Source organism: Heterocephalus glaber, unplaced genomic scaffold (assembly GCF_053883595.1).
Source record: "Heterocephalus glaber isolate CG9 unplaced genomic scaffold, H.glaber_assembly_v1.0 deba00000768, whole genome shotgun sequence".
In the NCBI taxonomy this organism is placed as follows: Eukaryota; Metazoa; Chordata; class Mammalia; order Rodentia; family Bathyergidae; genus Heterocephalus; species Heterocephalus glaber.
This window is the reverse complement of record NW_028258162.1, coordinates 8,735,714-8,750,513: the sequence shown is the minus strand read 5'-3', so window position 1 is coordinate 8,750,513 and position 14,800 is coordinate 8,735,714. Positions and strand designations below refer to the sequence as shown.

At 43.2% G+C, this 14,800-nt stretch overlaps 1 protein-coding gene across 1 annotated transcript in view; it reads left to right on the top strand.

Annotated features, from left to right (window-relative positions):
* LOC110344914 (uncharacterized) overlaps positions 1-13,591 on the top strand; it is a 39,136-nt gene extending 25,545 nt beyond the window's left edge. Inside the window, exons 3-4 of the mRNA XM_087207161.1 lie at positions 2,975-3,075; positions 11,193-13,591. Coding sequence (XP_087063287.1) covers positions 2,975-3,075; positions 11,193-11,471 — 380 coding nt within the window. The 3' untranslated portion in view covers positions 11,472-13,591. The remainder of the gene's footprint in view (positions 1-2,974; positions 3,076-11,192) is intronic.
* Positions 13,592-14,800: the final 1,209 nt, after the last annotated feature.

The window sequence follows — 14,800 nt, the reverse complement described above, 5'->3', positions numbered from 1 at the left end:
TGTCACCAGGAAGCCGATGCAGCAAGGAACCAGCCCCTTGCTTCCTTGGTTCTCAGTTCTTTGTGCCCTTGATGAAAGAACTCAGTCAAGACACAGGTGGCCAGCAGGAGCACAGGTAGAATTTTCTGTAAAGTAGACACCACGATACACAGGGAGTTAGGCCTTCGAGCCCCAGGTGTGAATTTGAGCACCTTTCTATGCTGGGTTTCAGGGAAGTAGGGTAATTATGATGCTTATCAACCTTCTGCTTATGGGGTTGCAAAATGTCTTGCTGTCCTTTTTAGATGGTCAGTGTTTCCTCAGGGGCTTTAATCATGTAAGGAACTTGTGAAAGAAATGGAAGATAGATAAGTTTTTCATTTAAAACACGTCCCAGCCCAAGGCAGGAGGGTCTTTAAAGAATATTTCCTTTTCTGATATCATTGGGCTACAGGCTATGGCAGCCAGGAATGCTGTGTGCTTTGTTCGAGAACTAGACGGCCAGATGACCAGCAGGAATGTGTAACCTTAAAATTGTCATTGTGCTCTGTGGGGTTGCTTTGGTTTTGAGACCTATAAATGATTATAAATGTACTGTACATTGGAGCTTTTGTTTCTTAAGTATAACTGCCGGAGCATGCTATTTTGGACACGCTACCCTCCCTTGTCCCTCAGGACTGCTGATGTCTAACTAGCTGCCTAACAGTGGGAAAAGTGGACAAGGCTGTGAAGCAGGTAGGACTCTCATTCACCGCTGCTAGGAAGGCAAAATGGCACAGTGCTTTGAAAAGCAGTGTGTGCGCTTCTTGATGAAGTTAAATATACACTTACATAGCACCCCACCCTTCTATTTCTGGAAATGAACCCAGAGAAATGGAAATGTACAGCCACCTGAAGTCATGGACGTTCCTAACAGCTTTCTTAGTAGTTCAAAACAAGACCCACTACAAATATCATCAACCAGTGCATGGAAAAACAAACTGACATAAAGGAACAAACTGACGCATGCAATATATATTTTGCCGATTCTTGTTCTTTTCCCCCTTTAACTCCCTCCTGCCACACGTCTACCACTATCAACTGCTTGAGGCCAGCAACTCTTCTCTTTTCTTTCGTATTCCCAGGGCCTAGCACAGAGCCTGTTGGATGAAAGAATCGCATGGCTTTTCAATGTCTGTAAAGTTCTTATATTCTTTGCACTCAGTTCTTTCTCATACACTCTGTTTTGGAGAAGAACACCCTTCATTTCAACTTTGGGGTGACCAGTTGGCAAAGTTTCCAGGGATGGGAGAAAAGCTCCTGGGCCTCTACCCCTTTTTTCTTTCCTCTCTGTCCACAAGAGGTTCAAGCCAAGATTTCTCCTGTCCCTCCCTTAGGCTCTGGCACAGCACCAGTCCTAATGTTCAAATCATGCGCTCCTTTGGCCAAACTTTGGTGCCAGCTTGTAATTTGGCTTTTGCAATATGTTCTGGCACTTCACATGTTGTTTGGCCTGCAAAGAGGAGGCTCTTGTCACCACATGGTAGTGGATGGTCCCTTCCCTCAACCCTGCTGCAGCTCTGGCCACGCCACTGACCCTTGCTGAGGGCTTGCCTTAGGTTCCTTCCGCAGGGAACAGACCCTTCATGTTTGAGCTTTTTGGCTCCAGAGGGCCATGTCACCCTGGAAGCCACTAAGTTTTTGCCTCTTGGGAAACTTGATGTCTTTTTCACGTGTCGGTGACACGTATGTTCCCAGGTCCAGCATCCCACAGCAGCTGAGAAGGAACATCAGGGTGCCACCCTCAGGAGCAGAGGCTGCTGAGGGTCAGCGAGCCAGGAGCCAAGCACATTGTGATTTCTTGGAATAGATGACTATTTTTGCTGGTGTGTGTTTCTTTTTTTTTTTTTTTTTTTTGGTGTGTGTTTCTTACTGGGATTTTTTAGGAGGTGGGAGGGCACGGACTCATAATATAAACATAAATTTGCTTTTCTAAATTTAATTAATCCATTTTTCAGCATAAGCATGATAGTTCCCTGTTTGAATTCATTAGTTGGAGTATTTGTGTGTACACACAAGCAGGGGAGGGGGAATTGTGTGTAACCTGTATGTAGCACATGTTCAGGGAATCCCAACATATGAGGAGGGGCTCTTACTATTCCAGCTACAGTAAAATTATAATGCTAAATTGTTCTGGAATACTCTATTAGAATACCAGAGTATTTTACATTCATACTACATCATACTATGTGCCAGGCCCTGTGTGAAACACTCTTCAAGGTTTATTTCCTTTCATCTTACGTCAACCATGTGAGGCAGGCTAATATTAGATGGACCACACAGATGAGGGGGCAGAGCTTTAGCAAGGTAGAGCCATTTGCTTAAAGTCACACCTTTGGAAGTGACAGAGCTGGCTTCTGACCTCACCAATCCGACTCTATAACCATGCCTTTTTTTTCCTTTTTTCTGTTTTGAGACAGAGTCTTGCTATGTACTTCAGTCTGGCCTTGAACTTTGGGAGATCCTCCTGCCTGGGAGCAGATAGTCCTCCTCTGCCTGAAGGAGATACTCCTGTCTGTCTGTAATCCTGGAGATTAGAGATGTGTACCAACACGCCCAACTCTACAACCATGCTTTATTTTTATTCATTAAATTTGTTGGTACATTTTAGGTGTACAATATGATGACATTCAGCATTGGGAATTTGTACGTGTACATGCTGTATCTTGGTTCTTATTTTTTCCCCATTCCCTGGCCCTCCCTATTTACAAAGACTTCATTTCTGTTGTTTTCTTTTCTCATAAATAGGACACACATGTGTAAATACTGAATAGTTTCTCTGGTATGACAAACTGAAAGTGTAAATAAGGACTAAAAGGTATAATAGATAATGTGAAATAGGAAGAAAAGGGGCAAAGGGGAAGGGGAAGTGGGAGGCATAGAGAAAAGGAAAGAAGGGAAAGGAACGAGTAAATTTGAGAAAATAAATACAACCATATCTTTTATCTCCATGTAGTGAGACTGATGCTTTCATCTTTGGAACAAGACTGTCCAATAAGGAAGGAGGACATTAGCCACCTCTCATTCTGTATAACTGGCCGTGGATCCTACTCGAAGGTAAGGGTCAGTGTCTGGACTCTGACTTAAGGAGCTGGTTAATTTTCTTCTGCAGAAGCAACTGCTTGGTCTTTCTCAAACACCCTCTAACTTAGACCCACAGGGACTTGACTGTGGTTCCTGGGGAGTGGCGAGGGCAATAGTGACTGTCTGGGAGCCTGTAAAGAACCGTAGCCCTGGTGGGAAGAGAGCCTTCCACCATCTCTGAAAAAGCACTAGCAAGGGCCATTCCTTCCTTGGTTCATCCAGCACATCCAAGCAACTCTTTCTTGGGGTGATAAAGACAGCAGCAGGCCCCACCTTCACAGAGCGTACAGTCTGGCAGAAAAGACACCCAATTCAATGAGCAATTATAACCCGAGAGCCACGCTGGACGAAGTGCTGTGTGCTCTGGGGGCGCTGCACCCTAAGGGGACACTGTCTGCTAAAGAGAAGTGACATCAGGGTGGGAGCTGTGGAGAGACACCTCAGCGAACACTAGGACAGTTCCAACCATGCTCAGAGGTGAAGTAAGACCCGGGGCGTTCAGGAGGGAGGGAGTCCACTCGGGCTGTCCCAGGACATTTTCAACATCCACCAAAGAAACCATATGTGTCTCTGGGACTGCCAGAGAGAAATACACACTGGAGAGTTTCAGGATTCTGGTGTCTCTGCTGGTAGACACACAGAGCCTAATTTTTTTTTCATTGCAAATGTCGATCACACTGTCGGCTGGCTTTGCTCTACAGAAATTTGATTACACGCAGCAATTGCTAAAAGAAGTGTCTTTTTTCCACATATAATTTTTTTTTTTGTACATGAGAACTGCTATCCTCCCAGGGAGAGAAATTCATTTTCCAAAGTTAGTTTTTCTAAGAAGTAAATTCTCGTCGACTTTGAAAGGCTGCCCGAAGTGACTTGGGGAGCCTGGGAAATACTTCGGCAATGACAGAGGGCAGCGCCGGCTGTCTAAGTTCTCCTCAAGTCTGCACCAACAAAGCCATGCAAACTCCTGCCCTGAAAAACTGTGGGATTTTGCTGCAGGTTCTCAGAAACATCTTTGAAGTTTCTTATAATTTTATTTAAAAATGTTAAATAAATTGTGCATTAATTGCATAACATAACAAAGAATATTTTAGCATGAGAACAGTATGTTACCTCCAAATTTTTGAGCCATTAAGGCTGCAGGAAATGAGCAGGCTGCATATCCCAAAGTGAGAAAATTTTTTCACTCTTTATCATTACACTCTGCCTTTTTAAAAACCATAATACTACCACCATTGGCACAGTGATCCCAAATCTAAACCAAAATCTTGGGATTCATTCTAGATCTATTTGGATCTGTATTTTTTGTTTTTATTTTTTAATATATAATTGGGGACAGCAATATTTCCCATTATAGATGCTATAAGGACTAAATTGAAGTAATGGATATAAATTACCAGGAAATGATAGATGCTTCCCAAGAATTTCTTTTCTTCCCATAGGTGTGTTTCGATGCAATTTTGACAGGTGACAAAGAAATATAGTAAGCATCTTCTAAATCATGACAGAATTTTTCATCACATTATGTGAAAGTCAAAACACTTAAAGTTTAAAATAAGTAATTAGGGTTCTAGAATTTTCCCTTCTATTTTCAATTCCCTTGCTGACTTTGAAAATCATTCTATGAACTGATCTTTCTATCCAAAAGTTGCAACAGTAACACTGACTTGTATGGGGGGGGCGGCGGTGAGGTTTTAAAAGACATTTTAAACACACCACCGTGCGTTGAAATACACCACTCTGTGTGCCATCATGACTTTGATTTCCTAAGTCCATCTGAGAAGTTCGCTGAGGACCATTCTGATAGAATGGAAATTGCTGTCTCCTGGGCACAAATGAGAAATACAGGGGGAAAGAGATGGTCCAGCCTGCCAAGGTGACATGGGAAATGCTGAGCTGGCCGGCATGAGGACGTCAATGTCCCTGATGTTCGCCCATGGCAGACAGAAGCGCATCTGTGAGGTTATCAAGTCCCCAGTGTTGGGCTCACAATCTGAAACTGACCAAGGCCTCCCTGACATTCCTTTTAATGATTTCACCAAAAGACAGGAGAGAGGAAAAGAGAAAATGTCGTCAGACTTCGAATACATAGCTTATTATATTTTTTAATCACAATGTGGAATCCTATCTCAACAAGTGAAATTTAAATGGAGACCCATCGGGCATGTGCCATTCGAGTAGATGAATGTTATTCTGTTTTAAAAAGCGGCACGTGGAGAACTAAAATAAGCTATGTAATACAAATAGATGGATTCATTAGCTATATGAATTAGGTAAATGTTCAAATTAAATTTTTTGTGTAGTAAATTGCAATTTGTCATTTTTATACAACAAAAGGATTTTAAAATATTTAGTTATAAGTTACTAAAATTACTTTTATAGCCAGATTCCTCTAAAGGTAAATTTGCTAACAATAGCCATTTTAAATAAAGAAACATTCCAAAGAGTTTATTAGACAGCATTGAAGAAAATAAAAATCCACTACTAATACAAAAAGTTTCTCCCTTTGCCGTGGTAAAGAACAAAACATTATATAAATTACTATCATACCCTGAAGAGTTATTGCATATTTTGATAAATATGATAGATGTAAATGGTTTTAAGAAACAATAAGCTAGATATTCAGGCTAACATTTCATTGTGTACACAGGATTTTCATTGCTTATGTGTTAGATGTGTATATATCTTAAAAGTATTGTTAGCATTTCCTTAATCTGTTTTGTTCATTTGCTGCCTTTATAATAACCCCAGTGCCCTGCAAATAGAGTCTCACAAATTTAATCTTTTACTATTAGATTGCATTTTAGCATTTCCAGGGCTATTTTGGAAAAAAGACAAGAGGAACACTTTAATGCCAGATTGTCACATGAAATTAAATCTATGTTCTTAAAAATGAAATGGCCCATTCAGCACACAGTTGTGCTCTTGCAGAATTGAATCGAACACTGTTTCTGGTTTTTCATATTGCTCAGAACTATTTCTTGCCATCTGGAAAATTCCTTTCTGAAATAATCTGTGCAATGTTTCATTTAAATTGCAAGCTGGAATAATCTCCTGCATTTCACTAACATTTCTAGAACTGCTATGTAAATAGGCCCATCAGAATACCAACTTATATGTGCAATAAGAGAGATACAAATAGAAAAACCACTATATTTCTGTTTAAGCATCTATTGCTGATGCTAATTACCAAGTATAATCTTTTGCCTGATTCGAGTTAACACTTGAAAATCTATTTCTTGAAATTGGCTCCTTGTCATGAATATCAAGATATGTGAATTTCAAATCAAACTTCCTAAGAATTACAGTCAGATTTTTCCTATGTGTATTTTTATGCCAGGTTTGCTAAAATGATGTTAGTTATGATGGCATGAATTTGTTTCATGCCCTCTGTGTGCCATACCTTACACTTAGTACTTTATGCAACTTATCACCTTTAATCTTTATAAAACTCTGTAAAGTAAGAACTGTTATACGCATTTTGCAGATGAGGAAACTGAAGCTTATAACCATGCAGTAACTTACTGTGTTACTCAGCTTTCTGTTGCTATAACAAACAGCTGAGTTATTTACCTTATAAGGAGGAAAGGTTTATATGGCTCAGAGATTTCAGTCATATTTGTTTGGGTCTGTTGCCTTCGGGCCTATAGCAAGGTGGCACATCCTGCTGGAAGAGCATGGTGGAGGAAATTACTCACTGCATGGCCATCAAGAAACAAAGAGAAAGGAAAGGTCTAGGATCTCAGTGTCCGCTCGAGGACACTGGCCCCTGACCTAACCCCCTTCCTCGAGCTCCCACCTCCTAACGGTCCTGCCACTTCCCCGTAGTGTCACACTTCAGGGTCCAAACTCTCAACACCTGGGCTTCAGGTGACATTTCAGGTCCACATTATAGCACTTAGGCAAGGTTTTTCAGTCAGTAAGTGGTGAAACAGTGATTGGAAAGAAAAGATCTTGACTCCAGATCTCACGTTCCTAAACTACTGTAGTATGTAAAAAGAATACATGCTATGTATCAAAACAATAGGCATTAAGAACACACAGAAAATAGCATAAGGAATAAGAGTGCCAAGGAGGCCAGGAATTAGCCCAATCCATGAAATCTACAGTACTTGCATAGGTTGAGCTACAGATGTACTCTAAGCTTTCTAGCAGTCTTTGCAAGAACCCAACAGAATATGGTGCCTATGTTACAAAATAGAACCATTTGGGCAAGTGAACTGCAGCTCTTCTTTATATACATGAAGACAATCAAGGCAGTCTTGCCAGCACCCTCATAAACAGGCAATGAAACTGTGCAGTATCATGAAGCCCATTTTCAATACTATCCTCGCAGTAAATGTGATTATGAACTGTCCTGGGCTGTTTCTTCCAGATCTGCTCACACAGCAAACAGCACAGTTCACTTAAAGCGATTCTCCGGGAGGCCACAGCGCACGTCCAAATGCACACGGGCCATAAGCAAGAGCAAGGGCATAATGTCGCCCAGAAAATTGAGTTGGAAATAGAACACTTAACCAGAAACAAGTAATAAATTCACTACCTGGTTTTCCCTCACTAAAGACAATAGCTGACTCTTGTCTGTAGTCATAACCTAGACATAATATTTTTCAGGAAGTAAAACTAATGAAACATAAGCTTGAACCCTAAGAGTTTGGGCCTTGATAACGAACCTTTCCAAATGCCTGGTAAGGTGTTGTCCGAACTCAGCCTCCAATTTCACACTTACTTATCTTTCTTTATATAATTTGTACATATTTTTCAACTATGATTTTTTTGTTGTTGTTCTTTTTATCTCTACCTGAAAACATCTTACCCATTGTGATTCCTCTTCCATGATCTCTTTACAAATTTTTCTCTGCTCCTGCTAACGCAACAGAATGGACCAGGTCACATGCTGTGTTTCCACCACACTTTAAAGTACAGTAGTAAAGGCGGATTTGTTCTGAATGTTTGCTATTCACCAGGCACTTTGGCCTTAATACTAGCATCACGGAGAAGATGCTAGTATTGTCCCCATTTTGTGGATGAAGCAATGGGGATACCGAAGGTAAAGTAACTTGCCCAATATCACACAAAGTAAGCGGCAGAGTCAGCTTTCAAAGCCAGGCATTCTGGCTCCCATGCTCCAGTGGTTGGCAGTTTCCATCTTTAAGATGGTATCCACCACTGGTTATCATTTGGCACCCGATACTTGGTTGTTTATATTCTTTCTGTGTGTCTCTCTCTTTTGAGATACTAAGAATCTAAGGCCTTTTCATGGAGCTACATCCTCAGCCCTTTTTAAATTTCTATTTTGAAACAGAATCTCACTAAGCAGCTAAGTTCCCCAGGCATGGCTCGAACTTTCGATACTCTTGCCTCTGTCTCCCAGAATACCGGGATTACAGGTGTGTGCCACTACACTGGCTTTTCTTCCACATGCAGAGTTGCGTGTCCTACCCTTCTTCAGTTTTTCATTCCCCGTTCGTTCATCTGCCCAGCAGAACCTGGCTCCTGCACCGCCGAACCGCGACACTGTTCAGAGCAGCCCATGGCCTCAACATTACTGGACTCCTCTCTCCTTCTGGAAACAATCCTTTCCCCTGTTTTCTGTTTCTCTTTCTACACCATAGGCTGTTCCTTCCCAGTCTCCATGGTTCTTCTCTTTTTCTCTACTCTTAAATTTTCATCCCAACCCACTGTTCCGTGCTTAGTTCAATTTCTAGCATTCTTTCCTTATCCCTTTGTGCACTTCTCCCCAGGAAACTCATCTATTCCCATTATTTCTTTCTGGCCCAGATCTTTCTCTTGAGCATATCCATATGATCAGGGTTCCCCTGTACTTTCCTAGCTACATCTGTATCATACACACCACACCTCTTCCTTTATTTTCTCTCCTTAGCACCTACTATGCCAATATTCAACTATTTGCTGAACAAGATAATTTAGGTAAACCAAATTAGAGAATATTTTGGTAAGTCAGGTTGAAAAGATGATGCTCTGAACTAGAAAACTCTCTGGAGAAAACCTGAACTCAAAAGACACAACAGGCGGGCCTTGGAGATGGATTACATAGAGGCTGAGAGCAAGACTCAATCAAAACTCCTGGGTGTCTGTCACAGCCACTGAGCTTATGTGGAAAGAAGAGGTTTGGCCTTTGTCTTTGATCAACTTACTGAGTAATTGCCAATATATTGACCTGTTTTGTTTCGTGCTGCCTACAGACATTCCACTACACGAGACAGAACCCAGTGAGGAAGATGTTCTCCCTAAGCCATGAGTAGACAATAGACAATAAAAGTCTATTGTCTTTTATTGAGTAGCTCCACAATACTATAGGGTCTGTATATATTTTCTCCTTCAGTACTCACTTAAAACAGGGCCACTCATTTAACACTTGGAAAGGTTAAGTAGCTCCATCAAGTTTGCAAGTAAAGTAGCTGCCTTAGTTACTTTTCTTCTTTACTGAGACAAAATACCCAACACCCAAAGTTAAAGGAGGAAAGGTTTATTTAACTTACAGTTCATAGAGGTTTCAGCTCATAGTTGGCTGGCTCCAAGGCAGGGTGGCATGGCAGAGGGGAAACAGTCCATAGCAAGCAGGCAGGAGGCAGCAAAGCAGCAAAGAAGCAGCAAGTGACCACAGCAGCCCTCTCTCTTCCCTTAGGGTGAGTAGTACTCACACCCAGGGTGGGCCTTCCCATTATCCACACCCAGAACTGTGCCAAACCAGTCAGTGCACTGATTTAGTAATCACACACCCTTGATCTCAGCATCACACACTTAAATCCCAGCATCTGACACTCTAGATCCAGCCACCTCTGAAAAGCCCCTCCTATAACAGCATGAGGCTTTGGGGGGACATTACACACAAAGCAATAATAGTAGCCACGGTAAAAGTTAAACCTAGATTAGTCTGATACCAATGGCTGTCCTTTAATAAGATGGTATATTGCTTTCCTACATGTAGTTAAATTGTCCAGGAAAATAAATGTATATTAGATAATTCAGAGGCTAGAATGAGAGGACATAGGCTATCCCCATTGGGGCATACATTTTCATGTGATTCAGTGAAAGATTTTTGCTCTTTATTAATTCTTTTATGTGATCATTTTAAACTGAAGTGCTTTTAGGCCCAACTTCTCTCAGTACTGGATAGAATTGTTGGGATGCTACTTGACATAAAAATATAGATGGAGTTCATTCTTCATGACTTTGTGCATCTCCCTATTGTCACCACCATTTGTTTGTTTCTTAGGGGGAAGAATTTAAAGTTTGTTTTGATCAAAACTGCTACTTCCTTTAGTAGTGGGACTCCAGGAGGCCCTCGGAATAGGAAAAATTTATAGGAAGTTTCTGCAACAGAAGAAAAAAGAGAAAAGAAAACGGGCATTCTGGTAGCAAAAAAAGATTCTCAAATGAATGCAAAGGAAAATCAAAGATAAGAAAAAGTATTCACAATTTGAGGTGGAAAATAAGAACCCTTAACACCAAAGGGAAAAGTTGTGGAGAGGGAGAGGGAGACTGACTGATACCCTACAGGTCAAGGCAGAGCCCGGGCTGGGACTGAGAGCCAGGCCGGAAGCAGGTTCTCAGCAGCTGTGCTGCTTTCCTGGCAAGCTGGAGGTAAAGTGCCGGCTGGACAGAGTGTGAGGAGGTGTCAGAGAAGGGCATGTGACAGCACACCTGCCAGGCCGCAAGGAGAGAGACTGAGAGTATGTGCTGTTTGCTTGTTCCTCCAGCAACCGAGCGCCTGGACCAGCCGGCCCTACCTCACCTCATACAGGCACACGCGTGCCCCAAGGGACAGCTCAGGGCGCCTCGGCCATGCAGCAAGCTCAGACCCCAGACGACGGCAGAGAAGCCAATGGGACAGTGCAGTGTGTCTTTTATATCTCCCGGGAGACCAGTTAGAAGAATTAAGAGAGCAACATTTAAGAATGAGGACATGAGAGGAACTCTTTTTTCCTAATGGAGTGAAATTGCAGAGTCTTTTAGGCCAGTTCCTTTTAAAGTGATCTCTTGCCCTTTAAGAACTAAAAAACAGTTGTTTAATGTCCCTGAAAGTTTCTTGAAACAAGTAATTTGTCCCCCTTTTTTTTTCTAAGCAGGAGGCCAAAAATAGAAGCCATTTGGCTTCCTCTTCTGAGGCAGATCTGGATAAGCCTCGCCTGAGAAAATCCTCCTTGTACATTAACCAAGGGAGCTGTCACAAAGGAATTTGGGAATCATTGCAGGCGTGTGTACACAGAGCGTCCAAACGGGAAGCAAAGCTGGGCCTGGTTTTCTTCAGCCTCAGACCACACTTCTGTCTCTGCTCCTTACTAATAAGGGGAAGAAATCGCTTCAGACCCTACTGCTGCCACCTCCTAGGAGCTCCAGCAACTTGAGTCACCACAAGGAAGATGGTCAGGTGTACGGTTTAATCCCATCTTGCAGAGTTTCTGCCCTTGTGGAGTAAAAATACTCTCTGTCAAAAGGGCATGTTAAGTAACCCTAACTAACCTTGGGCTGGGGATGTAGCTCAGTGACAGAGCATTTGCTAGCACGTGCAAGGCCTTTGAAGACAATGACAACGATGATGATAAGAAGTAGCTTTCCCGTGCTAAGCTTTTAACATCCTGTGCCATGTAATCTGCACAGCAACCCCATGAGGAAGAACTACGGTGATGCCCATATCACAGATGCCCACGCTGAGGCGCAGAGGTGCTGAATGCTGTGGCTGCACAGGGAACCAAGATTAAAGCCAAGCAACGGGACTGGGCTCTGGACTTGCAGAACAGGAGTGCACAAGCTCATAACACGAATCAGCACGTACTTTATGCCACATCACTGGAATGCAGCACTGCTTGCAAGGAAAAGGATGACTTCAACACAGCTGAGGCCAGAGAGGAGGGGGCAGGACCAAGGGAGGACTGGCTCCTCCTAGAGCAGAAAGGAAGTCATTTTTCACTAGCACATGAAGTTGTTATCTACTTTGAAGCCAGCTGTTTGAGCGAGCGCGTGACTCCCGTGGATGTGTGTGAGCAGACCTGCTCTGTTGGTTGCAGTCTCTAAGCTTTACCTTCTTAGCCCCTAGAAGACAAGTTCTTCCATTTCAGGTCACCTGCCACCAAGGCCCCCAGTTCCTGGGCTGTCTGTGTCCAGTGAAGGAGACTCCAGAAGAAATTTGACTGTTCGTGAGCCCTGATCTGGAACAGAGAGGAGGAAAGGTCTTTTCCTTCACCTCCCCCACCACCACCACTTAAAGTCCTCACGCCTCCTCTGCAGTTTTTGGCAGACCTTTCAGGAAATATTAAGTTAGACTAAAAATTCAGAGGTCTCAGTAACATTCGGGGCTAATTTAAAACATCCAGCATACTACAAATTCAACATAGAATTATTTAAACATTGGTTCTACTTATTTTAGCAAGACAGCAGCTGCCTAGAATCAGAATTGAGAACAAATAAATAAGAGTGAAACGAGGATGGATTTTCGCAGGAGCTAAAATTAAAATGTCTTGTGTGATGAGTGCATTTCAACAGCCACAAAGCACCTCAACGCGCACAAACAGTGACTCAAAGGAGGATCAAAAGGTATGACTGCCTGCTTGGCCTCCCCCATAGCAAATGAGACACTGAAGGCCTGGGTGGCAACTATGCGCTTCCTCTTTGGGTGCACATTTAGCCTGTCTCTGCAGGACAGATTTGGAACAAAAGAAAAGGAAGTGGAAAGAACAACTTCATCTTCAGATGTAATTCCAACCAAACTGGGAATTTGAGGGGTCTTCTATTGGTCACACTCTATCTTCTTTTGCTTTTGGGGGTGCTTGTTTACCTTCATGCAAATATACTAAGAAGTCAGAACTGCAGACATTTTAGAGCCAGGAATTCTCTCGTGCCCAAAAGCCACTCCCATCCACACAGGACACTTCTGTTTCATCTCAGCATTGATTATATTCTTTGCGAGCCACTAAGCTGTGACGAAATGTGTGCTTTCCTGAGACAACATGTAAGCATTTCATAAAGGAGCCCCCAGTACTCATGAACTATTTTCAGACACAGTATTTATGAAACTATTAAAAACTCATTCCTCTTGCCATCTTTTTATAAGTTGAAAAGCAAGCATAGGTTATTTATATCATTTCCCTAGAGACACTAGTAATTTTGGTCTGGAAGATATTTGCATTTAAGATACATCATGCAGCTGGCATCAGTGTTTTGTTTTGTTTTGTTGACTTGTATTTGTACACTCATCTATTGGTAGCAATTCTATTAGCTCTTTTAAAGGGTTAGGTAGAGGAAACATAGAAATATATCATGCCTCTACGTCAAAATATGAAGAACAAAAAAAAGATAATAGGAAATAAGGAGATAGGAAGGGAAGGGAGGAGAAGAAAAGGAAATGAAGTGAGAATTGAGATGTGTTATTATGTGTACCAGCTCCCCACAAGGAATGTAATCATTATGTGAAACCAGCATGCACCAATGAAAAAGAAAAAAATACAGCTGAAAAATTTTGTGCTTTGAAGTGAGACTGAGACAATCTCTGAAGAAAGCTGAGTAGACATGCACTGTCTCTCCACTAAGGAGGAAAACGAGACCTCAGAACAAAAATTATCCTGAATCTTCCCCTTCTGTAAAAAGACAGACTTCCCTTTTTGAGTGGAATAAGTGGAGAATGTGTTAGAACTGACTTGCATGTGCCAGAGAGAGAACCCTGTGCCTCCAATGTCCACCCTGGATCTGAGAGCCCCAGTGTTGGGTGTGAAGTGAGAACCTGTGTTGCTTTCTGGCTGTGCATTTCGAGTGGACGCACTTGGCATGGGGCGGGGGTGCTGGCCATTTGGGAGGATTGAATGAAGCTGGTTTCCTTCTCTATAGAACCACCACCAGTTCCATCATTTTCCGGAGGCTGCTGCCTGAGAGCAGGTTTTAGACGTGAAGGCCTTTGAGGTGAGCAAGTAGCTGTCTTAAAAACAGGTTGCAGTGAATGAGATCGCTTGGTCTGCCCCCTCGAGTTTTGGGAGCCGCAGTTCCCATTCCCAGTGCATTGTTGCTTCCTTAAATTCTTGATCCTCAGAACCAGCTTCCTGGATCATGGGCTGAACCCCTCACCTTGAACTTCTTCAGGCTTATTCGTCTGGGTTATTATTCTGATTTGCTAAGTAGGTCATAACGGGAAAGCAAGGCGAGTCATTGCACGAATGACCCAAGACCCTTCCCTCGGCCTGCCGCAGCGCGTCGCTGTGTCCTCTCAGTGCCACTTCCCAGAGCACGTGGAGCCTGCCCTCTGGACTCTGGACTCTGTCCTCACCAGTGCCCCCCTGGGGGTCTAACGAGCCCTCCTTGGATAACCGCTGGAGAGCTGTCCAGCTGTGCTCCTATCCGCCCCTTCTCCCCAGGTGCCCCAGAACTGCGGGCTCAGGTGTTGCGCCTGGGTAGAGTGTGGAACCTTCCTCGTGCCCCCAGGGCACTGAGAGCGAGACTAACGCAGCCTGCTCTGCACCACAGGCCTCTCCCAGGTCAGCTCCTTTCCAGCCTCACCCAGTGCCTCATGTCCTCCTGCCCCCTCCACGGCCGTCCCAACGGAGGACCCTGCCTGCCTGGGACACCTGCTGTGCCTTGGGATGCTTATCCTCTTCCCCCATTCAGCCGCTTCCTCCGGAAAGCCCGCCAGGCCTCCCGGGCATGCAGCCCTACAGCACATACGCACTGCAGGAAAGCTGAAAATTGGTCA